The following is a 23,963-nucleotide window of genomic DNA, read 5'->3' on the forward strand; positions in this document are numbered from 1 at the left end:
AGTTCAAGGCCAACCTGGTCTACAGAGCAAGTTTCAGGACAGCTGAGGCTACACAGAGGAAACCCTATCTCACCCCCCACCCCCCACAAACAACCCAGAAAAGATTCTTTAAATATATACTCTCAAATTCTGCACCTCTCTTATTGGACTAGACCATACATTACTTGAGGTCCACACCTAATTTGAATACCATTTAAAAAGAGAACACACTTTCTTGTGTCTTAGCAGCAAAAACAAAAACAAACAAAAAAAAGCACCAGTCATGAGGATCAGAAAGCATTCAAGTCTCTCTGAGAGTGACTGGCTGCAGACAGAGAGCAGCTCAGCACATGGGCTATTTATTACACAGTAGAGAAAACGGAAGTCCATGCAGGAAGCGAGCAAAAGCAGTCAAGAGATACAATTTCAAATACATCCTGGCACCATTTTTTAAAAAGCTAGGGAAAAAGTCAAAGCTAGTATAGGGTGCCTGCTGTGGAAGGAAGAGCTGTAGGGAGAACTCTTCTGTAGGCAGACAGCCTATAGACACTGTGGGTTAGATATTCTGGATTAAAAACTCATGTTCCTCCTCTTGCCTTAGCAGTTAATCAAGGCTACCTCCTTCTCTTGTGAGGTACTGCTTTTATAATATCATCTCCATCATCATGTTCTTAAAAGTCATGGACAAAGTGAGCATGAAGCTCAGCATTGGCTTTCTGGGGCCTCCGTGCTGTGTGGGCAGCTCACAGTCCTCTTGTCTCTTTGGTAGAATCTTCTCTCACACTCTAGACCATCTCTTGGTCACTCGTTGTATCTTTGGCCCAGCTCCTCCTGCCACTTGTGTATTAATGGCTTCAAATGTGATGCTTGGCTCCCTCCCACCCCCCACCCTTGTAGCAGCTGTCCTCTGCCATGTTTTTGCATCCCCTCATGCTTATAGTCTTCCTTCAGTGACCCCCAAAGATGTCCTCGGATGAAGTCACCTGTCAGGCAGGACTCAGAGGAAAATGAAGCCCTGGGCTGTCGTCTTCTCCATCACCTCTCAGCATGGGCCTGTCTGGAGTCTCTGTCCACCAGAGCTGCCCACAGCAGGTCATCACCAGGCTTTCGTGTCTTCTTCCTAAACCTTCCTCTTCCTTTGTACCTCCCTTTTCCCTCCTCATCAAGGCTTGTTCATAGTGGTCTCTTCCAGGTTAGAAGAAACTCATGACTTACCCTGTTTAGGCTACTGCAGCCAAACACCTTATACTGGATAGATTGTAATAAACAACTGAAAACTATTGACCACAGTTCCCATGGTCCCGAGTCCCAGATGATGGTGCCAGGTGCCCTGGTGTCTGGTGAGGAACCTTGTCACAGATACCAGCGGCTTCCTCTGTTCACATATGGGAATGTACTCCCTGGAGACTTTTATAAGGGCCTCACTTTATTCCTGAAGGTTTACTCTTATGAACCAATGTCCTGTAAGGCTCCCCCTTTTTATGCCATTGCCCAAGAATTAGATTTCAACATAGACTTTCTATAGAAACTCACAGTCCTTAGCAACGTGCTTTCTCAGCATTCTTACATCCAGATTATTCCCATCTACTGTTCCAATATTCCTTCCTCACTGTTGGAGACTCAAGATGGAGACAATTGGCACCAAATACTGTAGAATTCCCTAGAACCACCTCCTCTCATCTCTACCTGCTCTTGACTCCTGAACATGACTTCTTTCAGCTCCAGAAATCGTGAACTATGAGCCCCTGGGACTGGAGGCTGACATGTGGTAAGTGGTAGCCTGAGATCCTTCCAGGGGCAGAAGGCCTCAGCCCTTGTTTTATGGCATGCCCTTCCTTCAGTGTTTAAACCCTTAGTTTCCAGGAGCACTCGCTGTGCAGCCAGCAGAAGGCCATGAGGCTTAGCCAGTGAGAGCTTTGTCAGCTGGGGAGGGGCTGAGGCAAGTGCAGGCTTATCCTGGGTCAGCCTCATCTGGGGTCTAGATAGCAGTTAAGTTAGGTCCATTGGTCCACCCATCAACTGTTACACAGGAGCATCCTATGACCTAGGCATGTGAGGCCTAGTAATTCTGCGGTGATCAATTCTTTACTTATTTTATTGGACCACTACTATACAGTTGGTACAGCTCAATTCAAGCTTTCTAAGACCCCACCCACAGCCCTTTGAGGTTGTTCTTTATTCGTATTCTCATTATATGAGGAAGGTGGGCTCAGTGGTTAAGGGACATGCGCCGATGACAGCATCTGCAAATACAGAAGTCAAACCCTGAATTTGGGTCCTTGACTCAAATTGCAGAGAGTGAGGATTCTAAATGCATCCTTGTCTGCTGCAGAGTATGGTAGGGAAGGGTGGGGCTTGAGATGGCATTGAGGAGCCATCTTGGGGAAGCGAGTGATTTCTTGTATCTGCATGGTAACTCTCTGGAGGGTTTGAGATTGAAATCATACCACTCTGACACAACTCTCTTTCACAGGAGCATTGGAGTCATCACCTACATCCTGTGAGTATCTCCATCTTTGGGCTGCAGCCCTGCTTAGTTTAGGAGGAGGGAGAGAAGGGCGGGGAGGCATCTATAGACTTGTTACATCCACTTCCTACACTTGAGCAGGGTTAGCCTGGGAGAGCTGCCCTCCCTCCTACACAGGTCACGTCTAAATTTCTTTGTGGTAAGCTAGGGCTGCTCTACTCAGCTCTGCAGACCACACATGTTCACTGTGAGACTGTTACTTTACCAGAAGCCTTGTGACAGCCCTGAGGTAGCCGGCACCTGCCCTCTTTCCTCTCTTCACATCCCAGATTGCTCTCCCTCCCTCTCACACTCTTTTCCCTCCTTTTTCTACCTTTCTTGTCCCCTTGTATCCAATGGCTTAAGCCAAGATTTCCTGCATAGGTTTTTGTTTGTTTGTTTTGTGGAGTAGGCGTCATCTGGGGCAGGATGCCAATGCTGTCTCTTTCATTCTCTGTGGCCATGGACAGGTATTTAACCTTTGGACCTGTTTTTCTTATCAAAAAGAAAGAAAGAAAGAAAAGAAAAGAAAGAACTATAGATTTTCTGCCATAGGAAGTAGGGTGGGAATAAGTCACCTTGTACAAGTTTCCTAGGCTTTGCTTTAGCACACAGGGCAGGTTGGTGGAGTGCTTCGTAGAGGTTGCCCTTGGTAGCTCACAAGGAGAATGCCATTTTCATGGCATTTTCAGAGTCAAAGTCAGCCCATAACCAGGGCCAGCGTTCCACAGCTTTCTGGGGATTATTCCTAGCAGCACAGACTGGGAGCTGCACTGTGACTCCTGCAGTATAGCTGAGGGCTTCAACTCAACTTCTAATACCTATCATGGTCCAGACCCCACCCTTGTCCTTTAAGTTAGGATCACTAGGGTAGAGCCATAGCCTCAGTGCCTTTTAACTGCCTAGCTAGATCTGGTGCTAAGTAAACAACCATTTCTCAGTAATTCCAGAGCCAGAGAATTTGTCACCTATTTGTTCTTAAATCTTGGGTTTCTTTAGAATTCTACTTTCCATATTGAACTATTAAGGAATTCTACAGCACACACAGTCTTCTTATGACTCCTCCTCTTCCTCTTCTTTCTTCTCTTCCTCTTCCTCCTCCTCCTCCTCTTCTTCCTTCTTCTTCTTGGAGACTTGGGACTCATAGAGGGTTATTACATTTTATCAATGGCAGAGACTCACCAAATTGCCCTGGCTGGCCTTGGGCTTGTGATATTCCTGCTTCAATTTTCCCACAAGCTGGGATTATAGACCTGGTATCTATCACCCAGACAGTGATTGTCCATGCCTTTAATCCCAGCATTCAGGAGACAGAGGCAGGTGGATCTTTGTGAGTTCGAGGCCAGCCCAGTCTACAGGGATAGTTCCAGGATAACCAGGGCTATACAGAGAAACCCTGTATCTAAAAACAAAACAAACAAACAAAAAGAAAGAAAACCTGTTCTGTCTGAAGTACTGTGCCAGGCACTCAGGTTACAGACATGGATAAGAGCTAGATTTGCTTGTCCTGGGCTCTGTGTCTGTGGGAGATGCCACCCTGTGGGAGCATGACTACACTGGAGGTTTGAACACTCCATGGAACACAGAGGGAGATGGACAGACAGGTAGATGTATTTGAACTACGAGCTATAGAATGGAATTGATTCTTCGGATAGGAGAGAAAAGGTGGGTGTGGACACAGCGCACGTGACACAGACTAACTTCTGGTCTTATGAAAACTGGAGACTTTGGACTCATAGAGGGTTATTATGTTTTATCCATGCCAGAAATAATGAGTTATTTCTATCTAGAACCACTAGTATGAATCAGGATTATGCAAAGCATCTTACCTATTTCTCGTGGTGATCTGAATTGACCCCAAAGACGTTATACATGCTGGACAAGTGCACTACCCCTGAGATATATCCATATTCATTGACTGACTGTCTGTCTGTCTGTCTATCTATCTATCTATCGAGACAGGGACTCACTATGTAGTTTTGGCTGGCCTAGGACTCTCTATGTAGACCACACTTGTATTACATTCATACATATTCTTCCCCTGCCTCTGCTTTCTGAATGCTAGAATTAAAAGTGTATACCATCCTGCCCAGTCTTCCTTCCCTTGATCTTTTAAGACAGACTCTATGTAGCTTAAGCTGGCCTTAAAGTCTCTTCCTCCTGCCTCTGTCTCCCAAGGGCTGGGGTAACAGGCATTTACCACTTCCATGCCCACCTGCCCAATGTGCTTTGCGTACATTAGTTCTTCATGTCAGTCGTGTGAAGTGGGAGCTGTTACTGTCTTCGTTTTAAATGAGGAGATGGCATCTCAGAAAGGTTGAGAACGTTCCTCCATTTCCACAGTTAATGAGTGGCAGAGGTGGATTCAAACTCAGAGTTTCAGAGTTTTCCAGTGCACCTTTCTGTTCCCCCTGCTAAGAAAGCAGCAACAGGAATGGGAATGACTTCCAGGAGCTACATGGTAAATAGAGACAGCAAGCGTTTGAGCTTAGTGAGACTATAGTTAGGGAATAGAAATAAAATCTAAGGTAACTGCTCTTTCTAGCACAGCTAATGGGTAAGATGATGTGGTTAATCAAGGCAGGCAGTTCATGGACGGGGTGTGTGCATCTCAAGGGCATATCTGGGTAGAGGTACCCAGTGCTCAAGGGGAATTCAAATCAAGAGCTGGTGTTTCAGGAGGTCATTGTATGGTACAACCTCATCTTGCCCCGTGGGGATGAAATGTTGCACCCCTTCTGTGCCTCTCAAGCTTTGCTCTCTCCGTCTAAAAGTTCTTCCTGGAGCCACTCTAACTGCTGGCAGCCTATTCATTCTTTAAGATGAGAGTCAGTGCAAACTTCAGCCGCCCCATGAAAGCTGCACCGCTCCCACTTCCCTCTGCTCCCCAAGTTCTTTGTCTGGCTCCTTATTGTATTTTACTTTGTTCTGCCAAAGCTGTTTCTCTTCTTTTAGCTTCTGAGTCCATTAAAACAATCTCCCCAAGTCAGGTACTCAGTTAGAAGTTCAGAAAGTGAACTGGGTTAGACTGCACTGAAAAGTCTGTTGTTTGGTTGCCTGGAGAGAGCAGGCTGGGGGTTCCCAAGGCCTTTTCTCCCGTTTCTCTCTCCTTTCCCTCAGTTATGCAGTTCTTTCTCTGTTGTGCTCAGTCTAAGTGGAGCGTCCCCCTTCCTGGGAGACACAAAGCAAGAAACCCTGGCAAATATCACTGCTGTGAGTTACGACTTTGATGAGGAATTCTTCAGCCAGACAAGCGAGCTGGCCAAGGACTTCATTCGGAAGCTGCTTGTGAAAGAGACCCGGTAAGAGGAAACAGTTTGGTTTCTCAGGTGCTCATTCTTTCTTTCTGTTGCCTTTCAAAGACGTGCCTGTCTGTCCTCACTTTGCCGTCTGGGTCATGTAGTCCAGTCTGGTCAGGTGTGGAGAAGTGTCCCTGGCCATCTCTAGGTTGCTCATCCTGTCATTTTGGTTTTGTGCCTTCATCTCCTGCCAAAATACAAATGACTTGTCTACGTGAGCATGTACACTTCTATGCCTGCATGCACATGTATTTGGATGTCAGTGTAGAGTCTTCCCTATAGATATGCAGGACTCTGACTTGAAAGGTAAACTATAAACATTTTGAGGCCTGTTCAAGTTAAGAGTGAAGGCAGGCAGGCCCAGAGAGGTGACAATAGTGGGAGAGATGAGACATACTAATCCTACCTCTGCTTCAGGACCAGGTTGAGCCATGAAGCCATATGGCTAAAGAAGGGGGATGGGCAAGAATCTGTGTAGTGAGCTATGATTTATCTGTGTGAGCATCAGAAAAGGGCCTGGATGGGCAGGGGACAGGTCTACAGACCAGGGCTATGTCCTCTGGTTTTCACAGACCTCAGAGAGAACCAGAGTAGGGACCTATGATATGTAGAAGCCCTGATTTCTGTAGCGCAGTACTGGGATTGGGGCACAGACCTTTCCCCGAGAGTATTGGAAATGCAGCCAGTTTTCAGCCACCTCTGTACCTGTACTGCTTTGAGGGCACAGCCAGAAGATGTTAAATAGATGAGACTGCTGCTCCCGGAGAGTATCCTCATGGGTCATTTGTTTCCTCATCCTCATTTCAGGAAACGGCTTACCATCCAAGAGGCTCTCAGACATCCCTGGATCACGGTAAGGGGCATGGTAATGAGCTCCAGTGGGCAGGAGACCCCTCTTCTGCCACTGGGGCTGGCTGTGGCAGTCAGATATAATCAGCTGTTAAGAGGCCATTGCTTGATCTTGGGGACTGGTCAAGGGTCCTCAGAGGGCCCATGCTTGTTCAAACGGGGTCATGCTGGTTCCGTACTAGAGTGCTTGCCTCGCTTGCATGAGGCCGTGCAGTCCACTAGAGCACCGCAAAAACAAACAAAAGCGAATAAAATAGGGTTATGCTGTCTTAAGTTTGCATTTCGTGGGTTCAGAGAGCCTGTGCACCATCGTAGACGTCAGTTAAGACTCTTTTTCTTGCTGAGTGGTGGTGGTGCATGCCTTTAATCCCAGCACTTGGGAGGCAGAGGCAGGTGGATTTCTGAGTTCGAGGCCAGCCTGGTCTACAGAGTGAGTTCCAGGATAGCCAGGGCTATACAGAGAAACCCTATCTTGAAAAACCAAAAAAAAAAAAAAAAAAAAAAAAAAAAAAAAAAAAGACTCTTTTTCTTATAAAATGTAATTTGTTAGGAGTCATCTCATCTCTCTGTCCCTTTCCACTGCAGAAGTTGGGTTGTAGACAGATCTTGGACTACTAAAACCTTGACTTTGTAATCAGGTATATTTCTTTTTCTGACTACCAGGCTCTCACTACAGGATGAAATGCAAGTCAGTCACATAGCTTTTATTGGCGCTGTGTGGCCTCAGGAATTTGGTCCTGAGACAGAGATCTGGTATGGAAGGGAAGCCAAAACTCTGTTAGGACAATTCTGTCCCCTGTTGGAGGGTCAGGGCAGAGAGCGAATTCCCATCTAACTCTGCTTGTAGGGAAGGGCCTGCTGGTTTTCAGAGTCTTGGAGTCTGGTGTGAAGAGGGCACTGGGAATGGTGGTAGGGACTAGGCAAGGCCCCAGCCCTGTTTCCAGGGGCTGATTAGCTGAACACTCTCTGACTAATTTCATTGTTCACTGGGAAGACCCATTGGGATAATCTCACTGCGGATGTGAAGGTAGAGGCCTATAGATGATAATTCAAGTTCATTTACTCCCTGGAGGATAGAGAAGGGCAGTAATCTTCCAGGTTGGGATGTGCCTATAGTCCACAGCTAGAGAGCCTCTTGGGCTCTCTTCTGCTGAGCATGCTGATCTACCCAGCCTTCCTCTGCCCACCGTAGCCTGCATGTTTCAGCCCTTGAGTGGATGTTTGCAGAGCCTCTGCTTGTCTGTGTGAGCTATTATTAAATTCTATGTGTGTGGTGACCCTCTCTAATGGTTCTAGAGCTCTCTGACCTGAAGTGAGCATGCGGCAGCACTCCTCCATTCCTCAGTGTTTCTTACAGTCTTGTTGTGTGTAGGGGGCAGTGCTAGCCTCACCCTGGCTCTTCTACCATGTCTTGACATGAGCAGTGAATGCCAAAGAGGCCACGTATGTGCCTTCTGCCTGCAGCTTGGACTGCCCTGTGGAACACATAGTATGTTAATATTCTGGTTCTTCTGTCTGAACACCTATTAGTCAAAAGGAGAAGCCAGAGCCCCTGAACAGTGGAAGACACAACCTGCCCAACTGAAGACCAAACGCCTGAGAGAGTATACCCTCAAGTGCCACTCAAGCATGCCCCCCAACAACACTTATGTCAACTTTGAGCGCTTTGCTCATGTGGTAGAGGATGTGGCTCAGGTAGATGAGGGATGCCGTGCCCTAGCAGGAGCCCATGACACCCTGCAGGATGACGTGGAGTCCTTGGTCTCCATCTACAATGAGAAGGAGGCTTGGTACCGAGAGGAGAACGAGAATGCCCGCCATAACCTGTCCCAGCTCAAGTATGAGTTCCGCAAGGTGGAGTCCCTGAAGAAGCTCCTGAGAGAAGACATCCAGGCCACAGGGTCCAGCCTTGGAGGTGTGGCCAGGAAGCTAGACCATCTGCAGGCGCAGTTTGAGACTCTGAGGCAGCAGCTCTCAGCAGACATCCAGTGGATGCAGGAACTGGTGGGCGTCTTCCAGCTGGAGAGTGGGCACACTGATGGCCACAGCCTGGGCTCCATGTTCCACCGGGACCCCAGTGAGTCCCTATCGGAGCTGCTCAACAGATCACATACGGAGGGAATCCTGGCCGGCTTGAATCTCTGAGCACCAAGATCTAGTCAGTAGTGTGTTCTCAGGGTTTTGTAGAAGCATACTGCCTTCCCCTCTGCTGGGGCATTCAACTGGAAGTATCCTACAGGGTGTGTGTTTGCAGCCTTCCACTCCCTCTAGAGTCCCCCAGCCACTGGGGCCTTAGTAGGTCCTAGTTAGTGGACCTACTCTGTACTTCCCTCACCAGCCTGGTTTGCTGAGAGGGCGCTAGCAAAGCAGCTGAGCCATGGAACCGATTAGAAAGTATATCCCCTCAGCATGCCCTTCTCTGGGGGTGTCTTCCGGCCCCCAGGAGATATTTCATAGCTGGGTAATGATGATGGATTGGCTCACCTTTCACATTCCACGTGCATGTCGTATGAGTGAAGATCTTGGGTAATGATGGGCATAGCTAAGAATAAATTGTTCAGCAGGGTACTTTCCTGTTACAGAGTCAGGGCTTTAAAATACACAGAGAAAATATTAACTTTCTTTTGAATTGTCTTCTTGCTCCTCAGGTCTTTATGTCTGTGACCTTACTGGATGCTTAAAGAACTCTGTGAGATAAGAGGCTGGGATTATAGGTCAGTTTTTAGAGTGCTTGCCTAGCATCCACAGAGCCCTGGGTTTGATGCCCAGCACAGCATAAAGTGGGCTTGGTGGTACATAACCTCTATTCCTGGTATTTAAGAGGAGTCAGGAGGCTCGGAAGTTCAGAGTCATCTCTGGCTACATATTGAGTTTGAGTTAAAGGCCAGCCTGGGCTGTATGGGGCCCTGTCTTGGCAGGGCAGGGCTCTGTGAGCTGAGAATAAGGTCAGTGTTATTCCTATTCATTTCCCTGTAACTGATGAAGAAGTTGATGCAGAGAAAGAGAACTGGCATAGGAGCGTTCACAGCGAGTTGCCATCCTATCTTTGAGGTGAGGTATGGAGGAAGAAGTTCAGTGAAGCTTAACTGTAGATATTCATCTTGATAGTAGAGTTCAAATCCCAGAGGCTAAAGGTCTGATTTTACATTGAAGATGAAGACAAGAGACACATAACAAGGAGGTCTTTATTCTCCTATACTAGGCCTGTGGGCCCTGAAGTCTGGGAAATCCCAGAGGGCTTTGGGAAGCACAAGGCTCATTGGTCTCTTCTAGCTCCAAAACTTTGAGCATCATGGGGATAGTGGGATGTCATCTCCCCTTCCTAGGAGAAAGGCCAATCAATATATCCATGCAGACGGTGTGTAGAGTATGGACCCTGGGCCCCACATGGTACTAGAAACTAGGGGCACACTGTAATGTTTCAAGTACCTCCATAGCCACACAAAATATCCATCAGATATTAATATTAAGTATCATTGCCAGATTAGGAAGGAAACCAAGAAAGAATGTGACTTGTCCTGTGTCACATTAGTGGTAACAATGGGAGCTTTCTGATGAGTCTGTCACTCTTTCTGATTCCTTTAACTGCTTGCACTTTAGGAACTTGCTCTGTGTTTGAGGAGGTGGGTGGTACCCAAGTTCACCCATCCATTCAGATACAGTTAGTAGGCACCTGCCAGTTTCCAAAAAGTTGACTTGAGTCTGGAGATGGGGTGTTATATAATATCAAGCCGATTTTTTGACTTCCTCAGAGTTCTCAGTTGAGTGACAGATTCTAGAATTCCTTATGAATTATACAAATGCAGAACTCCATCTGTTTCCTATGCTGTGAAAGAGAAGGGGGCAACATTATAAGGCTTGGAGAGACGGATGGAGTGAGGAAGGGAGGGATGTAGATAGAGACAGAATTGGGTTGATCTGCTCAGGTGACCATGTATGGAGGACACTAGGACTGTGGTCAGCTAAGTAAACCCTGGGAGAGAGCTGTCCCTTGTAGGCTGTCATGCCAAGGTTCTGTGATGAGAAGGGAATGGAGGGAAAACCAAAGGAGAAAGAATGGGGTATGTATAGTGTAGCGAGCAGGCTATGTATGGTGTAGAGAGCGGGGTATGTATAGTATAGAGAGTGGGGTATGTATAGTGTAGAGAGCAGGGTATGTATAGTGTAGAGAGAAGTTATGTATAGTATAGGGAACAGGTATGTATAGTGCAGAGAACAGGATATGTACAGTGTAGGGAGCAGGATATGTATACTGTAGAGAGCAGGGTATGTACAGTGTAGGGAGCAGGATATGTATACTGTAGAGAACAGGGTATGCACAGTGGAGAACGGGCTGAGGAAGAGCAAAGCCAGCAGGGCTTTGGCATGTTGAGTTCTGCCTTTGTTCCCAGGTCACCAGCTGCCATTATTGGGTCCTGGGCTAGTGTTGAAGGAGAAATTCTCAGTGGGCAGCACAGATTAGATTTTGATCTAATAAAGTCATTCTCTAGAATCCCGTTGTCTTTTTTTTTAATTAGTAAGCTGAATCATTTAAAGTATCACATATAATAACCACAATAGAAACCATTTTAGTCAAACACAAGAAACCATAATTTTAAGATGCATGATTATTTTATGGACAATTAAGAAAGAAAAAATTCCTGTCATGGGCAGTCCTCTAGGAGATGCACAGGGAGAGAGCAAACAGGGCACAGCACCACCATGCAGAAGAGAGTGGTAAACACACCTGGCTCAACTTTGACCCTAGGAAGAGATGGAAAAACTTGGAGCAGGAGGCCTGGCTACCTTTGCAACATTACTCTTTGGGTTTGGACCACATTGGTGTAAGCCAGAAGAACTTCAGGCGTGGACTGCTGTGCCCCACAGTCGAAGGCTGGGTGACCCCACCTGACTCACTGAAACTCTGCAGTCTTTTCTCTAGATGGCCTGCCTCACTGGAGGCCCACAGTGATAAGATGCCTCACTGGAGGCCCACAGTGATGAGATACCTCACTGGAGGCCCACGGTGATGAGATGCTTCACTGGAGGCCCACGGTGATGAGATGCCTCACTGGAGGCCCACGGTGATGAGATGCCTCACTGGAGGCCCACGGTGATGAGATGCCTCACTGGAGGCCCACGTTGATGAGATGCCACACTGGAGGCCCACGGTGATGAGATGCAGCATTGGAGGCCCATGGTGATGAGATGCCTCACTGGAGGCCCACAGTGATGAGATGCTGATGAGGTGCTGATGGTGTCTGCAATTTGACACTGCTCATCCTAGGATGAAGGAAAGACTACAGAACCCTGTGCTTTATGCTAAAGACAAATGATTCTCAGTCTTGTGTGCCCTGTCACAGGATGTCATATACTTGTTTGGTACAAGACACCATGAATATTAAAAGTCCCTTTGGATGCATCAGCAGACCTTGACATTTATATTGGGTTTCCTAAAAAGAGAAAGGCCATGGGTGCAAGCATGCTGAGTGAGCCTTCTTTGAAGGCCAAAGTAAATGCAAGAAGATTTAATTGATGGCCATGACTTGATTAGGGAAGATGGGGAAGGGAGGGAGAGCTGGTTTTCTTGGGTTTGTGGAATCCGCTACTCTGTCCATGCTAAAAGGGTCCTCAGAGAAGACTGTGGCCTTCCTGTGTTGCCTGACACACAAACTCCTTTCTCCTAAGGCATCACAACCTGATGCACAGGGGTGTCTGAGGAAGCCCGTGGAAGGAATGCAACCAGTGAACCTGCTGGCTCCTCACAGGCTTATAGCTGGCATTTTAATATCCACCTGGGGCACAGGGCTGTCATGGCAGGATGGGGGACAGGGAGTAGAGTGCCTCACTAGGACCTAGAGGAAGGGAGCCGGGAACAGAGGTCAGCATACTGGTCTATGAGCCTCTGTCACCATTGGGATCTTCTGCATTTAGGGAGGGTATACTTATATATGGGGGTACACATATGCATGTAGGTACATTACATACAAATGTGTGTGTATGTGTGTGTGTGTATGTTTGTGGAAGCCAGTGGTCAACTTTGGTTGTCATTCCTCTGGAGCGAATCTTCCTTGGTTTATTTTTGAGAGCCTCTGGCTGCATATCCCTGGCAGACCTGAAACTGGCTATGCAGACCAGGCTGGCCTCCGACAGAGATCTACCTCCTCCTTATTGGGATCGAAGGCCTGTTCCACCACACCCAGCTCATCCACCTTGCTTTTTGAGACAGAGTCCACTTAGACCAGGCTCGCTGACCCCTGAGCCCCCGAGATCTGCTTCTTTTGGCCTCCAAGGCACTAGGAATACAAGTACACACCACTGAGCCTGGCATTTTACCTAGGGATCAAACTCAGGTCCTCATGCTTGTGCAGTAAGCACTTTGCTGACTAAGACATCTCCTGGACCCTCATGAAGGATTTTTAATTTACCAGACTTTAAATTAAAGCTTGGCTTCATGCTCAGTTTAAGTATCATCTGTCAGGAGGGCAGGGAGGGTAACATATCCCGGAAAAGCAGTTCCTGAGGAAGTTAGGAGGGAGGCCCTTGGGCAGGATGCTGTCCTATCCTGAAGCAGATATAGCCATGGCTGCCCTGGCCACGAGTGGTAGTGGATGGTTTTGCAGATTCTGAAGGTTGATGAGAAAGAATTGGAGCAGAGCAGAGAGAGTGATCGTAATAGGAGAACCAGAGACGACTCCTCAGCGTCTGCACCTGAGGTGGCAATGACAGCAGTAGCTTCCTCCTCACAGCCCAGGCAGTGTGCCCAGACATAACCACCTCATCACCGTCAAACCTTCTAGAAATGCCTGTGGAGCTGAATGGCCTTTCTCCTTTGTGAAGTTCTTGGCCTGTGGGGAAGGTTCTTGGCCCTGAAGACTAAAACTAGTGGTGGGCATTATTGGAGTTGCAGAGGGGTCAGTTCAGTTGAATAAACACCTGTTGTGTTCTGGTTCTAGGGGGAGGTGATGGATTAGGTAATGGCAACCCCAAAAAAGAGCAGCAGTATACTTAGTTCACAGTTGATAGGGATAGATACTTCTTTAAGGATGTAGCTGCTGGTAAACCCACCTAGGCTCATGTAAACAGCCCTCATGAATCTCACTGGGACACACACACACACACACACACACACACACAGGCATTAGTTGGAAGGAGGAAGGGGATTAGTAAAAGAGTAGGAAGGATTCATGGGTGTGAATATGATTGAAATATATTATGCTCGTGTCTGAAAATGTCATAATGAAACCCTTTATTAAATATAAGTAATATTTGCCAATAAAAACATTTTTAAAAGTACTTCAAAGTGGAAAAAAGATTCAGTATCAGACCAATGGGATTCAAGAAACCAGGAGATGGGAAAGGCTTGGTAACTTATCAGACCAGTGCCTCTCAAACTTCCTAATGCTGTGGCTCTTTAATACAATTCCTCATGTTATGATCCCCCCCCCACACACACACACCATAAAATTATTTTTGTTGCTACTTCATAACTAATTTTGCTACTGTTATTAATCATAAGTATCTGTGTTTTCCAATGGTCTTAGGCGACCTCTGTGGAAAGGTCATTTGGCTCCCAAAGGGGTCACAACCCACACGTTAAGAATGGCTGAGTGAGTGTGTCTAACACAATAGAGGCAGTACATGAAGGACCACAGAGTCTTCAGGGAGACACCTGCCTCCCGCTGTGTCCTTAAGGAACTGGGTAGAACCTGGAGGTCTGTGCCCAGATTGGGTCGGGAGCTTGGAATTGAGTGACAGGTGAAAAAGGAAGGGTACAGAGATTACAAGGAGCCTGTAACTTTTTAAAGGGAAAATTCTCAAAACGCACGCAGAAGTATGGAGGAATGGGATGGTGAGTTACATGTGTCATACCCTGCTCCAGCAGGGAGCCAGTCCCCAGCCCTCACCTCATCCATCTCCTACTCTAGCTTCCTCATACCTCAGCCCCCACACTTCTGAGACATCTTGCTGTATAGTCCAGCCTGGCCTCAGCTTTACAATTCTCCTGCCTTAGCCGCCAAGTACTGTGATTATGAGTGTGTGCCCCCTAAGCCTGCAAGACCTTTCTCAGGCACCTTCCACCTTTTGTGTGAGATAGACTCCCTTCTCCTGGATACTCACCAAGAAGGCCAGGCTAGCCCATTGAACTTTCTAGGGATCCACCTGTCTCCTCTCCCATGTCTCTGTGACTACAAGTGCCCATAATTTTCCATGGATTCATGGTTGAACTCAAATCCTCATGCTTGTGAGGCAAGCACTTCATGGACTGAGTTGTCTTTTTTTGTATAAGCATCGTGTCGTCATTCTACCTGAGGAAACCAGTGGTTCCTTGTCTCCTTCATAAACCTAATCCACCCTTACGTGGCAGTGGCGTCTGTTACACCCATTTGGTTTGTTCATATCAGGACTCGACCACAGTTGACATGTGGCATGTAGTTGAAACCTTTACATTCTCTTAAGGGAACAGGAAGGAGAGGTTTGGGAAGTTTTTCTTAGAGACGAAAAATGGCTCAGAAAACAGAAAGGCCTGGTAAAGAGGATTAAAACACTGTCTATGTGCCTGTCCTGAAACCTACCAGAAAAATGAGGCTAGGCCAAACATGGAGAGGAACATTTTCACCTTCTCCCAGTGGTTGGTGGCCGCAGAGTCAGCTCCTGAGCACCCGGGCTGCCTCTAAATACACGCACCACATTTTCACCTGTGTCTTCCTGGGAAAATAGGTGTTTGCCAGCAGGGGCCAAGGTCCAGGGCTACAAAAGGAAGGGAAGAGGTGCCCCTTGGAGGAAGAGTGAACTGAGGAGGGAAGTCTACCAAGCCCAGAGTGATGGGAGAAGCGGGTGTTCCTGGCGTTCTGTGGAGTATGAGGCTTTTGGGGTGGCACAGATGGAGGCCTAAAAGCTCCAGTCTATTTGCAGCTCCTCTGGAAAGCCTGGGATACAGAGAGGAAAAAAGATCGCTGGAGGGGGGGGGGGTGGCTCTTCTAAAGCCCACAGTTCCTTTCTCACATCTTGAGGGTGGCTGCGGCAGCTGCTTCCTGTCCCTGCTCTATGGCTGCCACTTCACTCTAGAGGACACATCCCTGGGCTGTTTCAGAGACATTTGCATCTGGGTAAACAAGGTCTGACTCCTGCCACTGCTTTCTGTCTTCTTGCCTCCCTTTTCACGACATTGTTTTCATGACACCACTCATCTCTGGGAGCCCGGTCAGAACTGCCTGGGCTCCCTGGTCAGAGCTAGACCATAGACTGGAAGATGAGGCTCACTGTCTTTTTTGAAGAGGGAAGAGCTGGAAGCTGACACAGTCTGCTCAACCAAAACGATGCCACATTGCTTCTGGGAACAGGTTGCACTGCAGAATCTCTCTCTCCCACTGACTTTTCTGGCTGAGATGACAACATCAGTCTTTTGAGAGACTCTTAGCAACCAAGGAGCCCATTAACCAGGAAAGGCCAGCCTGACAGATTCATAGCTTAGGTGGCCTTTTCCTTGGAACTCATGTGGCATATACAGAGGCCCTAGAAGTAATTGTTACCTCCTGTTGATGGTCCTGGGTGCAGCTCCATGTGACATTTCACCAGGTCCTCTCTGGGCTATGAATGACACTGCTGAACCAGAAGGAGGTGGTATTTTCCTTAATAGGATTTCCTTTTTTCTGCACGTGGTTTCTCCAGCTATGGGGGTTGGGACTACTGGTTGGGAGTCAGCCATTTCTCTTCTACCCATCAATAACTGCATAAGAATAAGTCCTTTTTCTCCCTGAGTCTACTGCTTCAAATTTCCTTATGAAAATCAAATACACCATACCAGAGTTAGGTTCAAAGCTCATTTATGGCTGAGTGAATTGTACCTCCAAATGATATTATGATCACTGGTCAAAGTACCCTTATTGGCGAGTGTGAGCAGGTCCAGGTTTAGGATTTCTTTATTTGTTTGCAGTGAGTGAGAGAGAGAGAGAGAGAGAAAGAGAGAGAGAGAGAGAAAGAGAGTGTGTGTGTGTGTGTGTATGTGTGCATACAAGTGCCCCATGTATAGAGATCAGACTGTGACTTTTTGTCATGTGGAACCTAGGATTGAACTCAGATCACCAGGCTTGGCAGCAAGCTCCTTTACTCACTGAGTCATCTTGTTGGCCCAGGTCCTGGGATTTCATTTTAGTTGGTCCTGTCCATAGTTCAGGGACTGAGTTCAACCATACAACTAGTAAGCAGGAGTATTATTGGCTTGGGGAGGAGGGAAGAATGGCCTGGTGGTATAGACAAAGACAGAAGCAAATTCCAGTGTCCACGGGTTGCTTCCCAGCTGTGGGAGGCCAGGCTGGCATCAACAGGTTCCACACACAGCAAAGAAACATTGGAGACTCTAGTGATATCAGAATCAGCAATATTTCTGGAACAATGTATAAATTAGGGTTTGAAATATTTGGGAGTATGAGGTGAGGTATCCCTGGCATGGCCCTCCTGCCAGATGCCAGTCTAGAGGGGTATGGATGGTTGTGTACACTGGCCTCCTTCTGGTGCCCGGTACCATGAAGGAAAGTGAGAGTGGAGCTGTGCTCTGAATGTGGTTAGGTAGGACCAGCTCTGAAGAGCCTACGGGTTGCCTCCTTTGCCTATGATGGCATCACAGGCTTTCAAAACAGAAAAGGAGCAGCTGCGCCGGCCTGAGGGATCATCCTGGACAGTTGTCCTTGAGTCACAGGGTCCTTTGAGAATCTACCAAAGCTATCGACTGTCCTTGGAACTGAACTCGTGAGCGTGTGCGCGCACATGTGCGCGCGCGCACACACACACACACACACTCACACACACACACACACACACACCACACTTAATTTTACTTCCATAATTAATATATCATAAACTGCAATTCAGTGGTTCCTTTTTGTTCGTTTGTTTGTTTTTTGATTTTTGTTTTTTTGTTTTTCGAAACAAGGTTTCTCTGTGTAGCCCTGGCTGTCCTGAACTCACTCTGTAGACCAGGCTGGCCTTGAACTCAGAAGTCCACCTGCCTCTGCCTCCCAAGTACTGGGATTAAGGCATGAGCCACCACCACCCAGCTCAGTGGTTCTTAATATTTTTGCAAGATCATACCATCACTGTCATTTTCTAATCCAGGGACATTTCATTAACCCAGAAGGAAAACATTCTTGGGGCTGGAGAGGTAACTCTCCGGTTACTAGTACTTGCAGCTCTTCCTAAGGACCCAAATCCTCTTCCCAGAACCCACCTAGGGCACTGGCTCCCCCTGAAGCTACAGAGGTTTGCAGGCAGTGGTAGGCTGCCCAGTATGGGTGCTGAGAGCCGAACTCAGGTCCTTTGGAAGAGTAGCATGTGTTTTGACAGCCAGGCAGTGAATGGCAACTGTGTCTCTGTTTCCCACCCCACCCATACCCCATTAGGCCCCTATTTCCTTCCATTTCTAATACTAGAGGCGTACCAGTGCCCCACCTGGCAATAGGCATGCATTTCACCAAAGCCAGAGTCAGCCCAGTGCTTCCTGCCACAAAATGACCCCCTCCCCAATGTGATACTGACGGCTACTGCTTCTAGCTTTTCTCAGTTAGAGATGGTAGTTGTGTTAATCTCTCCCTACCACCCCGCTCTGTATGTGAGTCTGTGTGTGTGTGTGTGTGTGTGTGTGTGTGTGTGTCTGTCTGTCCATCTGTCCCTTCCTCCCTCTCTCTGTATATGCATGTACTACATTGTGGTAATAATAGCTCAGGGACACCCAGGATACCTTCTGGGCAGCGAGACATTTGTAACCCCACCCGTGCTGCGACATTCCCACTACACACCTTCCTGGAGAAGGAGGTCAGCTGCAGGCTGAGGACAATGTGTGGTCCAGGATTCTGTGCGGAGGTGGGGAGCTGCTGTTTGAAGCCCAGTTGACACCATCAGGTTGTCTTATCTTTCAGCCGGTGGACAACCAGCAAGCGATGGTGCGCAGAGAGTCCGTGGTCAACCTGGAGAACTTTAAGAAGCAATACGTCCGCAGGCGGTGGAAGGTGCGTCAGGGCCTGGGAAGGGCAGGGGGCCTAGTGGACCTCTCTGCTTCTCTCCAGATCTCCGGTTTCAGCTAGTGGTTCTCTTTTCTCTTCCCTTAGCTGTCCTTCAGCATCGTCTCCTTGTGCAACCACCTGACTCGCTCCCTGATGAAGAAGGTACACTTGAGGGCAAGTGAGGACCTGGTAAGTACGTGTAGAGCCCTTTGCTTGGCACAGCTCCTGGATTGTAGGCGTGGAGCGGGGAGGATATTAACTGTTGCTACCCCTGAAGGCTGAAGTGTGATCAGCAGAGGGACTTGTTTGAGGGATCATTAGGAACCTTTCCCTATGGGCTCCCTAAGAGGTGCCACTCCACCCCTACCTGAAGACCAGTAGCTCCCTGAGAACTGTGGAAATGGGTACCATAGACCATCCAATATTCTGGCCAAGTGTAATAGTGCACACTTATAATCCCAGCACTTAGGAGGTGAAGGCAGGAGGGTACAGGTGTCAGGAGAGCCTAATGCAAACCATGCCACGTCAAAAAGTCCATTTTGGACAATCTCAGCTCCTCTGTCCAGTGAGTCCATCCTTTCCAGCTTTCCCTATTTTGTCTTTTAGACTGCCTGTATCAATAACACTTGATGGTATATTAAACTTATTATAGTTTTTGTTTCTTTATTTAATTTTTTTCATAGTACTGAGGATTGAACCCGAGGCCTTTAATATGCTAGCCAAATGTTATACCATTGAGCTACACCCTGGCCCTTTAGTGTATGTTTAAAACAAGAGACTTATAATGGAATATACTCATTTAGAGCCAGTCTACCAGAATTCAGATCAGCCATTCCCCTGCTGTGTGACCATGAGGAGGTTACTTAACTTCTCTGTTCCAGAATGTCATTCTTCGTAAAAACAGGGGTAATAATACTTGTTACATTACTGGGTGGTGATTAAGCGTAAATGAAGACCTGTCCTTAATGTCTGGTGGGTAAGCGCTCAGTGTCTATTAGCAGTTGTCAGTCCTACTTACAATCCTCCCCTAGTTCTCTAAATGGGCATCAGCATTAACATTTCATTTAATGTTGTAAGGGTTCCCTGGGATAGCCTCTCCCTCCTGATTGAGTGGAGAGAACAGGAGTGTCCAGAAGGTCTAAATTAGTTCATCTATTCTTAGCTCACATAGGGGTTGGAAAGCGACTGCCTGGCAGTTGCCCTGTGTAAACTGAGGATGCTTTAGCACTGGGCCTGCACCCCAGCTCCCAGTATGTCTCTGCACCCCACCCCCATAGCCCCAGCATGCCCTCAGGGTCTTCTTTCCATAGACTAAGCTCTTGTTTATCCCTGCTTTTTCCAGGACTTTGGTAGCTCCAGAGGTCTTTGTGGCTGAGCCCCTCTTCTGGCCACCAGCCTCATGGGCTGGCTCTGGGAATCCCTGTTTGTCCCCTGCGAGTCTACCGACTTACTCTTTTATTGTTTGCTTCTGACTCATACTAAAGAGTTGCTGTTCAGCAAAGCTTGAGTTATTTTTGTTGTCCTAGTCAGAGCTGATCCAGGATGTATTGGCTAAGTTGATCTTGACCTCAGATTTCCCGCTGGCTCAGGCTTGCCTGTGGGGGTGCGGGGTGTACGACAGGCTGAAGGCATGGATATAGGTCTTGGACCTTTTGCCTTGATGTGATGTTGTTGCAGAAAGGGATGTAAAAGAATTCAAATTTCTAACCTTTTCCTGGTGCAACACATAGTTTTATGTTTTTGTTTTTTACTCAGATACTTACATGTTATGTGTTTTTTTTCCTATTGAACCTTTCTTAAAAATAATGTTTTTAGAAAGGTGACAGGACCTCCTGTTTAGAAACCATAGAAATTAAACATTTTAGACTTGTTTAAATCCAAACCATTCTTTTAATAGTTAATTAACTGCAGCTGGAGAGATGGCTCAGCCGTTAAGAGTGCTTCCTCCTCTTGCAGGAGACCCAGGTTTGGTTCCTAGCACCTGCGTGGTGACTTGCAACCACAAGCAACTCCAGTTTTAGGGGATCCAGCTCCCTCTTCTGGCCTCCATGGGCATCTGCATGCATACTGTATGTATACATGTATACACATGTATACTTGTATGTGTATATATATGTGTGTGTGCCTCTTAGGCAGACAGACAAAACACCTTGCAATAATGATAGCGATTTTAATACTATTTTAGCAGTGTTAGTTTAGCATGGTGGGACCTGACTGGAAAATCACTGTAACGTCCAGGTGGTTGCTCCTTATCTGTGTGGGAGCTGACAGGTTACATTTTGTCCCACTTTCCTGAAAGTGGAACTCAGAAGTCTTTCCCTTCAGATGGCTTTGCAGTGAAGCTTGCTGAAGGCTTGGTGGAGACCAACTGAGGCCAAGAGCCTAAAGTGATGGCCAGTCGACCTTAGGGAAAAATCAATCACTTCCCATAGACTGAGCTCAAGGGGACCCTGAGCCCCACAAACTACCTCTCCAAGAGGCCTTGACTATTGACAGGCACAAATGATACCAGATGGCATTTTCACTGCTATAACTGGGCCCCTCCTGGCACCTGTTTCCTCAGGGACGCTCCAAGAAGGAGGCCTCAAGGCAGCTAGTTTGGCCCCATTTCAAGTCCCCTTCCTATTCCTGTATGGCAGAGGCCTCTGGATGGAGCTAAGGGTTTCCTTTGACATCACCCCACTTCCCCAGCTTATCGGCCCCTTGCTTGACTCTATGAGCTTGGGGTGTTCGTTGTGGCTGCGTTCATGTCATCTGATGATATCCTGCCCTGGACCTCTTTTTCTCCTCCCCAGAGGAACTGCGAGAGTGACACGGAGGAGAACATCGCCAGGAGGAAAGCCCTCCACCCCCGGAGGAGGAGCAGTACTTCCTAATTGGACCAGCTAGCGGTGGCTGCCAGGGAGGTCCAAGTTCCTGTGTCCCTGCTGTGCAAGCTCTCGGACCCTGCTTGACACCAGGATCCAGACATTCTGTGTTCCTGAGCACTTTGCAAGAGAGAGGAGTCTGCAGGACTCAGAACTTTCAGGAGACCCTGGGAGTTGTGGCCGTCTCCTGGTGGGGAGCCTCCAGCATTCCTCAGGCTCTTAGTTCTCCAGAAAACTGGCTTTCTTCTGTCTGCTAACCTCAGAAGCTGGGATTGGGTGTGGACCGAGGAAATGGATCTCAAAAATATCATTTTTACCACAGGTTAAAGGTCAGATTTAGGCAGCTTTCCTCACAAAGCCCACCGGATGAGGCTCATGAGTGAAGACTCTCCTGAGAAAGGGACCAATCCTGTGACTTTACCAGAATCCATAAGGAGTCAGGCTGCCTAGCGTCAGACTGTGTCTGCCAGCCTCTTGCCAGCCCACTGTGTTGTAGGTTTTTTTTTCTCATTTTTATTATTAAACTTCTTGTTTATCTAATGCTTGGCTGTTTTAGAAGCTGTCTCCATCTGGTTCCCGATAGCCTAAGACCCCGTGGCTTGGGGAACACTAGGATTGGCTGCTAAGTGGACAGAACCTCAAGAGGTGATCTGAGCGATCTTCTATTACTGCTAAGATGTGGCCCTTCTGCGCCCTCCCTTGAAAGTGTCCCCCTCTGCCACCCTGTCACAGAAGGCCATGACCCATCCACCACCACTACTGTCAGCACTCCTGTTAGGGGTTGACTTGTAACTTCCCCAACTTTGTGAGTTGAGGTCTGAGTCCTCGGTGTCAGAGACCATCACTATCCCTAGAGATAGAGTGATAAGCGGCTCATTAAATTAAAGTGAGCCCATCAAGGTAAACCCTACTATGATATGATTAATATCCTTATAAAAAGGAGGAGAAGTGGGGCTGGAGAGATGGCCCACTGGTTAAGAGCAATTTAGGCTTTTATAGAGGACTCAGTTTTCTGTGCCAGCACCCACAGGGGGCACCAGGCACATGGTGCCTGTACATGCATATGGACATTCATACATACACATAAAATTAAAAACAATAGCAATAAGGGGAGATTTCCTCTGGGCATGGTAGCTCATCTCTGTGATCCTAGCACTCAGAACGCTAAGGCAGGAGGATTGCCATGTGTTCAAGTCCAGACTGGTATATGGGGGAGATTTACCATATGTAGAGCTGTGTACCTTTAAGTCCCAACTACTTGGAACATTGAAATAGAAGGATTACTTGAACCCAGGGGTTAAGAACAGCCTGGGCAACAAGGAGGAACAGGAGGAGGAAGAAGAAGAGAAGGAGGAAGAGAAGGAGGAAGAGGAGGAAGAGATTAAGATACAAAAGAAAGAAGACATGAGGACACTGCATCTCTATTGGCATCTATAAGCTAGGGAGAAAGGCCTCAAAAAAGCCAGCTGCTTGGTGCTGTGCTGGATGCCTATAATCCCAACACTTGGGAGGCAAAGATGGGAGGACCATGCTACAAATTTGAGACCACCCTGGTTTATACATTGAGTTCCAGGCTAGCCAGAGCTATGTAGCAAGATCTCAAAAAGCCAAAGGGGGGTTGGGGGCCCAGTAATCAAGCCATGCTGAATCTCAGAGAGCTGGCCTCCATTGTGAGAAAATAAATTTCTGTTGTTTAAGGTCTCTGGCACTTTGTTATGGCAGTGGTAGCAAATAGGAATTTTTAACAATCTAGATGGAGGAGGCCAAAGAAGCACCCACAGGGAGAAACAGGAAGAGAAAGATGAGTGAAGCCAGTAAGGAAATTTACTGAGTACAAACCCAAGCCATGCTTTCCTGGCCAGAAGGGTGGCCAGTCTAAGGGCAAGTGTGTTGGAAAGAAAAAAAGCAAGTCTGGAAGGTTAGTGAGAAAGTTGAGCCAGGAAATACAGGGTGAGTGTGTGTGTATGTGTATGTGTGTGTGTGTCCATACGTGCGTGCGTGTGCACGCGCGCACTCGCTCGCATGTATTGTAATGTAGTAATATATACATCCATATAACACTGTTTTTGTTTCCTGACTATATCATAGGAATAGGACTCCTCTTAGATAGTTTGTTTCTTAAATACCAGCTACTCTGAGAGAGAGGAAGAGAGAGAAAGAGAGAGAGAGAAAGAGAAAGAAAGGGAGAGAGAGAGGGAGGGAGGGAGAGAGATATGAAAGAGAACACGGGGTGAGTATGGCATTAATTCCTTTTGTTGACAGTAAGGGCTTTTGTTGTTTATATAATTTTTGTACTTTGATTGATGATCATGTGTGTGGGGGGGCACATGCTCTGGTCTATGGCATGCATGTGGAGCTCAGAGGACAACTTGCAAGAATCAGTTCTCTTCTACTATGTGAATCCTGGGAATTGATTTCAGGTGATCTCAAGTTGTCCAGCTGGCTTAGCAGCAGGCACCCTTATCCGCTGAGCCCTCTAGCCAAT

The 23,963-nt window shown here is 47.4% G+C and overlaps 1 protein-coding gene and 1 long non-coding RNA gene across 3 annotated transcripts in view; one reads left to right on the top strand and one right to left on the bottom strand.

The window, feature by feature from the left end:
* Nucleotides 1-23,179, top strand: part of Dapk2 (death associated protein kinase 2) — a 116,064-nt gene extending 92,885 nt beyond the window's left edge. Inside the window, exons 6-12 of one of the 2 annotated variants that reach the window (XM_031343474.1) lie at nt 1,699-1,747; nt 2,453-2,479; nt 5,635-5,787; nt 6,592-6,637; nt 18,528-18,617; nt 18,717-18,800; nt 21,407-23,179. In XM_031343474.1, the coding sequence (XP_031199334.1) occupies nt 1,699-1,747; nt 2,453-2,479; nt 5,635-5,787; nt 6,592-6,637; nt 18,528-18,617; nt 18,717-18,800; nt 21,407-21,487 (530 nt within the window). In that variant the 3' untranslated portion in view covers nt 21,488-23,179. Of the gene's footprint in view, nt 1-1,698; nt 1,748-2,452; nt 2,480-5,634; nt 5,788-6,591; nt 6,638-8,163; nt 13,907-18,527; nt 18,618-18,716; nt 18,801-21,406 lie in introns of those variants that run through there. The other variant, XM_031343473.1, reaches the window with a different exon arrangement.
* Nucleotides 11,126-18,897, bottom strand: LOC116072164. Its single transcript, XR_004111334.1, has 2 exons — nt 18,408-18,897; nt 11,126-11,895 (listed from the first exon to the last, which is right to left on the bottom strand). It is a non-coding gene; the product is annotated as an uncharacterized LOC116072164 (long non-coding RNA).
* Nucleotides 23,180-23,963: the final 784 nt, after the last annotated feature.

The sequence above is a fragment of the Mastomys coucha genome, unplaced genomic scaffold (genome assembly GCF_008632895.1).
Source record: "Mastomys coucha isolate ucsf_1 unplaced genomic scaffold, UCSF_Mcou_1 pScaffold23, whole genome shotgun sequence".
Classification (NCBI taxonomy): Eukaryota; Metazoa; Chordata; class Mammalia; order Rodentia; family Muridae; genus Mastomys; species Mastomys coucha.